General features: G+C 36.3%; 1 protein-coding gene across 1 annotated transcript; it reads right to left on the bottom strand.

The window, feature by feature from the left end:
• Positions 1-3148: 3148 nt before the first annotated feature.
• LOC113320836 (probable plastid-lipid-associated protein 12, chloroplastic) lies at positions 3149-7551 on the bottom strand. Its single transcript, XM_026568730.1, has 11 exons — positions 7179-7551; positions 6930-6983; positions 6627-6701; positions 6394-6513; positions 5719-5910; positions 5487-5570; positions 5278-5370; positions 4992-5045; positions 4786-4865; positions 3615-3722; positions 3149-3519 (listed from the first exon to the last, which is right to left on the bottom strand). The coding sequence occupies exons 1-11, from the start codon at positions 7464-7466 to the stop codon at positions 3432-3434; spliced, it is 1236 nt and encodes a 411-aa protein (XP_026424515.1). The 5' UTR covers positions 7467-7551; the 3' UTR covers positions 3149-3431.
• Between the last annotated feature and the right edge of the window lie 129 nt (positions 7552-7680).

Below are 7680 nucleotides of genomic sequence, written 5' to 3'. Positions count from 1 at the left end.
GGGGGGGTGGAAGGCTCCAGGACCTGATGGTTTTACAGGTTTGTCTTATAAAAAAAATGAGATATTTTAGGTGAAGCTGTCATTGACATGAGTCAAACCTGCTTCAGGACAGGGCATATTGCAAAAAAAATTAATCATACTAACATAGCTCTTATTCATAAAGTTCCTCTTGCTGAACTTGTCTACCAGTATAAACCAATAGGGATTTGCAATTTTATTTACAAAATTCTTTCAAAAACTTTGGCTAATAGACTTAAACCTTTCATGAATAACATAGTTTCTCAAAACCAAAGTGCCTTTATTCCTAAGAGGAGTATTTCTGATAACATTTTGCAAGCTAATCAGGCTATATTTTGCAGTCAATCATTGTGAAAAAATTGAAGGCATAGCTGGTATTAAACTTGATATGTCCAAAGCTTATAATAAGCTAGAATGTCTTTCCTTGAGAGTGTCTTGACTAGAATGGGGTCTCTCAAACCACTGGATCAGATTCATTAACCAGTGTGTTTCTACAGTTTCCTACTCTGTCATTCTCAACGGTATCTCAACAGGTTATTTTCAACCTGAAAGAGGTCTCAGACAGGGAAACCCACTTTCTCCTTATCTTTATATCATCTGCTCTGAAACCCTTTCTTCTTACATTGATAGCCTTCAAAATAAATGAATTTTAGAAGGCATCAAGGTGTGTAAAGATGCTCCAGAAATGACACGTTTGTTGTTTGCTGATGATTCTCTTTTGTTTTCCAAAGCTACTATCCAAAACTTTCAAGTTATCAAAGATTATCTTCAAAAATATTGCTTGGTCTCTGGGCAAGAAATAAACTTTGATAAATCTGGTATCTTATTTAGTAGGAAAATTCCTGAACATAGGAAAGCTCTATTGGCCAACATTCTAGAGATTAATAGCAGATATTTGGGAGAAAAATATCTTGGCACTCCTACTGTGTTTCAAGCTTCTAAAATTCAAACCCATATGGGTATTTTCCAAGCTGTGGATGCCAGAATCTCTATCTGGCTACATAAGCTCCTGTCTCAAGCTGCTAGAACTACTTTGATATAACATATTGGCCAAGCTATTCCACTTTTTCAAATGGGAGCTTTTCTTATCCCCAAACATCTGTGTAAACAAATTGATTCCCATCTTTATAAATTCTGGTGGGGAGAGACTTTAGATCCTAAAGACAGGAAACTGCATCTTTTAGGATGGGACATTCTTTGTTCCCCTAAGGCTGAAGGTGGTCTAGGCTTTAGAAAGGCTGAGCTAAATAACCTGTCTATGCTAGCTAGGAATGCCTGGAGAATTCTAGAATATCCTACTTGTATGCTAGCTACTATTATCAAAGCCAAATACTTTCCTAGAACTGATTTCTTGAATGCCAAGTGTACTGGTAAATGCTCTTGGACTTGGAAGTGTTTGCATGCTATAAAAGAACTTATCAAGACTTTTATCTCCTGGATTGTTGGGGATGGTCAATTTATTGACCCATGGTGTGACAAATGGATCCGATCTTTGGGTACTGCTACACCCAACCCTCTAGTCCCACCTGATCCTAGTACTAAAGTTTCTTACTTCATTGACTCTTATACCAGAACCTGGAATCTGTCTAAAATTAACACTCACTTTGATAATGCTTATGTTAAGAAGATTATCACTATTCCCTTAAGCCAGCTTTGCACTCCTGACAGGAGGGCTTGGGATCTTTCAAAGAATGGCAAGTTTTCTTCAAAATCTGCCTACATGGGGTTTAGAGGTCTTAGGCCCTCCCCCCATGTAAAAACCTTTGGATGCACATTTGGAAAATCAGGGTTCCTTACAGAATCCAAGTTTTTACATGGAAATCTGCTAGAAATGCTCTCCCTGCCAGAACTATTTTGCATACCAGAATTCCCATGCATAGTGTTGAGTGTGCTAGGTGCAATGATCCTCAGGAATCCATAATGCATGCTTTGGTCCTCTGTCCCTTTGCTAGTCGAGTTTGGTTTCTCTCTGATTTCTGCATCAATACTCAGTTTTTTCAAAACAAATCTTTTACTGACTGGTTATTATTCTGGTTAATTGATCATGTGTCTAGACTTCCTGATGAAGCTCAGTGTTTTTTTGTTACTATCTTATGGTCTCTGTGGACTAGTAGGAATAATTTAATCTTCCAAAACATGCAGGAAACCCATACTACTGTCCTATTTAGAGCTAGAGCCATGTTGTTAACTAGGAAAACCCGCCTTACTGTCTCTCCTACTACCCCTGTTAACCTTTGTGACAAATGGATGCCCCCCCTCTGTTGGATGGATACAATGCAATACTGATCGTGCCTATGATGACATTTCTGGAGCAAATGGTGCAGGTTTTGTGATGACGGACTTCTCAAGCAAAGCCTCTTTTGGTGCCTCCCTGGTTTTTGAAGTAAAGTCTGCTGAAGAAGCTGAAGCCAGAGCTATTTGGGCACTCCTGAAGAAAGCCTTGGAGCAACAATTAACTCATATCATCGTCGAAAGTGATGCTAAGACTCTCATCGATCAATTTCAGTTGGCCAGTTTGATGGAGACTCGCGTACGGATGCTATTTTCAAAGACATTCAATTTTTTGCTTCTAAATTAGTAGCTTGTATTTTTAGCTTTCAACCGCGTGTTTGTAATTCTGTAGCTCATGAGTTAGCTCAATGGGAAAAAACAAACAATGCCTCTATGTACTGGTATGTACCTCCTGTTTGGCTCTTGCCAACAGTTGAGGGAGATCACTAGCCTTTTTGAAAGCCTTTATCTATAAAATAAAAAAATAAAAAATACAAATCATAGTCCCTGCTTGTAAAACCTCCGTATATTAATAACCTCCATATATTAATAATTTGTTGCATTTCCAAAAGTAAAAATATAAGGAGGTTCTACTGGTATAACTAAGTTAAAAGAGATTTTGTAAAGATGTCAGAAGAAGTTCTCTTCGCATTTCAATCAATTCTTGTGAATCATTCTCCTATCCTAGTACAAAAAATATATATATAATTCGATTTACAGGCTCTAAATCCTCGGCTAAAGCTCCTTGGTACATTTTTGGAATGATTGACGAAATAAAACAAAGAATGCGACAAATCTCTCGGCGTGATATACATCACCACTATAGAAAAGGGAACCAAGTAGCATATGGTCTAGTAAATTATGCAATGGCAATTTAGGCATATTTTATTTATCCTCTTACTTCAAAAATAAAATAAAATTTGACTGACACGATATTCAGATAAATGTTATTCATACAATTGAAGAACAGTAAATAACATAAAATACAATGAAGTTGGGGCCTGGGGGAGAAGCTCTCCAAGAAATACAAAGAAAGTCTTTCCATACAACAACGTTTGTTTCAGATCACATCCCAGAAGAAATTTACATTGATACATCAGATAACTATTTTCCACTGAGGGTGCCTACGTTTGTCATTATAATTATTTTTTTTCAGCATCGTCAACTCGTAAATGGACAAATAGTATATTGTTGTAACCTCGTGTTATCTGGATCTTGTTGTCGACGTACCTGCACCAGCAAACTAAATGTGAACCGGAAAATATTTGATTTATTTTAGATATCGAAATTCCAAATTCCGAATTCAAATAAGTTGTGAATCTTACAACAATTCAAGTTCGAACTTGGTTATCATCTCCATAGGAAGTCCGAATGATCCAGCTACGATGGCTGCATCATCCATCGTGACATCGTATGTACTATTGCCGGATTTACTGCCACAGTAGAATGTTAACGCTGATGTTAATAGTCTGAAGTTTTGAGAAGCAAATGCACAAAAGTAAAAAAAAATAAAAATACAATTCATACATTCCATTGGTGGTTAAACTCAACCTTTACATGTAAATACTCCTGTTTATTACCTAAAACCTTTTACTGTGTACTAAGGATTTTTATTATGCCAGAGTAAGATAAACTAGTTTTACATGACAATGGAATTCTCACACACATGATAAGATTCGGGTGTGTGTGCAGCGCGCATGTTTTGGTTGTGTGTAACAATAGGTTTTCAATTAGATATGTGATGAAAGTTATTCTTATAAATGGACGGTTCTATATTTTAGACAATCGAATCAGAAGAGAAGAAAAACAAAATAACAAGACAAAACATGAAGAGAAGCCATGAATTTAATATTATAGGGAGAATATTTTCCCAGATAAACCACTTGTCTTCCATTAGGAATGCTATAAAGTTTTATCTAAAAGAGAGGGTAAGAGAAAAGGAGTATCTGTATCACTGTATGCGTAACTAATGTTTTAAAATATCCTTATTATTAAAGCACCATAAACATGTTTACAAGTTGATGAATGTCCTTTTAACGATAGAACACGAGAATCACAATTCATTTTCTGACGAGATACAAGAAACAAGCAGTTTTCCATTTCACGAGCTCTTTCATGGGAGTTAATTAGACAGAACTATCCTGACAATATGGTTTATATGTGCTTATCTCAAGGCTTCATTATTGGTTTTCAATTTTAAGTGACAAATAACACTTGTACTGATACATATAAATCCAGGACTTATAATGAACCTACTGCATACTCTTGAGCTGATTTTGATTCATCTCAAGTTTTTTTTTTTAGTTTAGACTCGTATTTATAATAAACGTCATGCATTTCTCAAAATAGTGGTTATCTTTACGAAAACTTTGGACATAGTTGTTTTTAAACATAGACATACTCACATACTATTAGAGCTGTTACTTTGTGCAAGTGTAACGCTTTACTTTATTAAGTAGAAAGATCGAATATAGAAAGAAGGTTAAAAGAACTCACACAAAGTTTCCATCCATGGAGAACCTCATCCCAAGCAAAATGTCAACCACAAACCTCAGTTGTCCACTTTCCTTCACAATCTGTTGAGGAAAACATTCAGTCAGATCGTCAACAAGTAATTTTTCAACCAGTCTGTTTACAGAGAAAAAAAGGGGCAATAACGTAGGTAAAGCTTCAAAAACAAACATGTTGTCCTCACAGCATACCTGTTTGCCCATAAGTCCATTAGCAGCATTCTCTATCCAACTGTCAGTTTCTTGCTGCAAAATGAAGAAAACAAGCTAAGCTCGAGATCTAGAATAAAGTTAGAAGAAGCTCAAAATATTAACATGAGAAGTTGATAAAAGTAGCCTGAGACCTGATCAAACGAATAAACAAATATCTGGAAGTTAGAAAAGAAAAATTCTGGGCTCTTACAAATAACATCTATTCAATCTTGGATCCTATGAACAAAAGTTGTGGAAAAGTACATATATCTGATATCACGATAACCTGTGAACTCCATATTAATTGCCAAATTCCCGCTTGAAGCTCTGGTTCTGTACTGGCTACTCTTTGATTTAAGGCGACAAATTTTTCGACTGCCTGTGAACATTATGACAAGCAAAAGATTTAAAGAACTTATGAAAATCAAAAAGTTTTGTGCATAAATTAGGTGCCTTCCAACACTATTTGATGTTATTGAACTTCAAGTATCTAACCTCTTTTACGCCCACTCCGGTAGAAATGGTGGCAAGTAGTTTTTGCCTTGGTGCAGTTTCCTTTTGAAGCACAAATGTGGTGCCCTGCACTACATACAAGTTTGAGAAAGTCCTTAGTACGTGGAAGGTGAGAAATCATACAGCAGGTAGTTAACAACGAAAAGTATTGGTATTAGTTGGCAGTATCAAATCGTTAAACAAAAAACATACAGATGATTGAGGAACTAAATACCTTGTTTCCTCGTGAAATGCGGATGTTTCCAGACTGGGACAGATATGTAGTGTCCAACCAACCTTTTGCTTCCTCCCCTAGAAGCTTAAATGGAACTGGATATGGAACCTTAAATGGCAGAAAGCTGAAAGAGAAAGCTGCTCTATCAAACCGAAATAGAATGCGTGTTCCATCTTTCACTGACGCTGCTGCCTGAGGGAAGAAAACACCACAGGTTGTTAGTCTGTAGAGCAATTCTCTGCGGAACAGAATCTGCAGTTTGTTTCGAAGATAAACACGCTTTATTGTAAAGAACAGAAACCATGGAATTTAAAGTAGATCCTGGCATTGCCCAAAGTTCACTAAATAAGAGAGAGCTTTTGAAAGTCACATATTAAAACAAAACAGAATAAGAAATATTTTCGGAAAAGAAAACTTACAAGAAGGCTGGGGGTGTAGGAAGTACCTCCCCATTTGCCAGAATCACATAAGAAAGTAATGAGAAAATAAATGGAGGTTGTAAGGGGTTTAGGCGAAGAAATATTCTAAACCAGCTTAGGATACAATTGTATAATTGTTGTCCTTTACAGATCCTTCTGCATATCCAATCTATACTAACAAATCTTAAATACAATATTTGATTGATATAAATATGTTCAATGACATGCATAAGTTCTATGGATAATGATGACATACCTCTCCTTTTAGCTCACCAATTGCTTCAGAGAATTTGACAATATTCGAGACCCTTGGATCATCTGTTTTGAGGTATACCTCTTGAAAGACACTAAATCCATCAACACCGACAAATGTCCTCTACAAAGATAAAGAAACTCTATAATAAGCATAAGTAATTCTATTAACCTCAAATAAATGTAAGCTGAATTTCGTCAAGTGAAAAATTCATTATAATTTGATAGTGAACCAACCTGTATTGGAGATGCTGTCCCTGGCCTTGTGGTAAAAACTAATTGCCAGCGGCCTTCAATCAAATTGGAATCCGTCTGCATTAAGTTACTAATCATAAATCATAACCGGTTCATAAACATTCATTCATGGAGTGTAAAGTTAATTTCACAAGGTTGGACATCAGCAATAAATGCCAAATAATGCTCACAACAATAAGTGAGGAGGGATTAAAGAAGCTCAACAACATGAACCCCGTTATAGAAAGTAAATTTTCAGGCACTTCGACCAGTACAAAAAAAGACCAAAACAAATTGTTGACTTACAGGATCTGGCGCACCCTCTTGACCTTCAAGAGATTGCACGGCGCGCTCAACTTCCTGTTAAATTTTGCAGAACATGATCAAAGAAAAGTGTGGTTATAGAACAGTTCAGTTTTGTATAAAACGTAAATAGAGAAAATCTGAAAATGATAATTCAGATTTTCAAAACAAAGGGGCTAAAGAATTTTCCAAGTAGTGAAGGAAAAAGTTGAATAGAAACAAAATAGGAAGAGAGGTGAAGAAAAGAGTAACCTTGAGTTGTTGTGAAGAGGCATCACGACCTCTTCCTTGAATACCAATTAGGGCTTCAATAAGTTGAGTCTCTGGTTCTGTAAATAAGACTTGTTGTTGTTCCTCTTCTTCTTTGATGAGCGACCCTGAAATTTGGCTAGATAAGTACAACCTTCTTCTTATTCTTCCCGGGGATGATGTATTTATGACATTTGAATAGCTGAAATGGTTATTGTTTCTGTGTGGTGATAATGCAGGATGATGGCAAGTGTTGGAGAGAAATCCTAACTTTGCAACTCCAACAGCCATGGCGGGAACCTCAGCTGAAGATTAAACAGGAAAAAATAAAAAGTTCCTACATCAACACAGCTGAGCTTCTATGGCCACATCAAAACTGTCAGCTGTAATTATGAACACAGATACCATATCTTACAGACTAACGCCACGTGGAAAACTAAAATCCATCTGGGGACTACTTAAATGTCTATTTTTTTATTTATTTTTGTGTGTGTGTGTGCCGGAC

The sequence above is a fragment of the Papaver somniferum genome, chromosome 11 (assembly GCF_003573695.1).
Source record: "Papaver somniferum cultivar HN1 chromosome 11, ASM357369v1, whole genome shotgun sequence".
Classification (NCBI taxonomy): Eukaryota; Viridiplantae; Streptophyta; class Magnoliopsida; order Ranunculales; family Papaveraceae; genus Papaver; species Papaver somniferum.
This window is presented reverse-complemented; position numbering and strand designations above follow the sequence as displayed.

Excerpts from the sequence above, each read along its gene's own strand:
- LOC113320836 (XM_026568730.1), bottom strand. The coding sequence starts at position 7,466 with ATGGCTGTTGGAGTTGCAAAGTTAGGATTTCTCTCCAACACTTGCCAT. Across the intron at positions 3,723-4,785 it reads TCCATGGATGGAAACTTTGT|TAAATCCGGCAATAGTACAT; the intron begins GTGAGTTCTTTT and ends CTACTGTGGCAG. Across the intron at positions 3,520-3,614 it reads AAGTTCGAACTTGAATTGTT|GTACGTCGACAACAAGATCC; the intron begins GTAAGATTCACA and ends TTGCTGGTGCAG.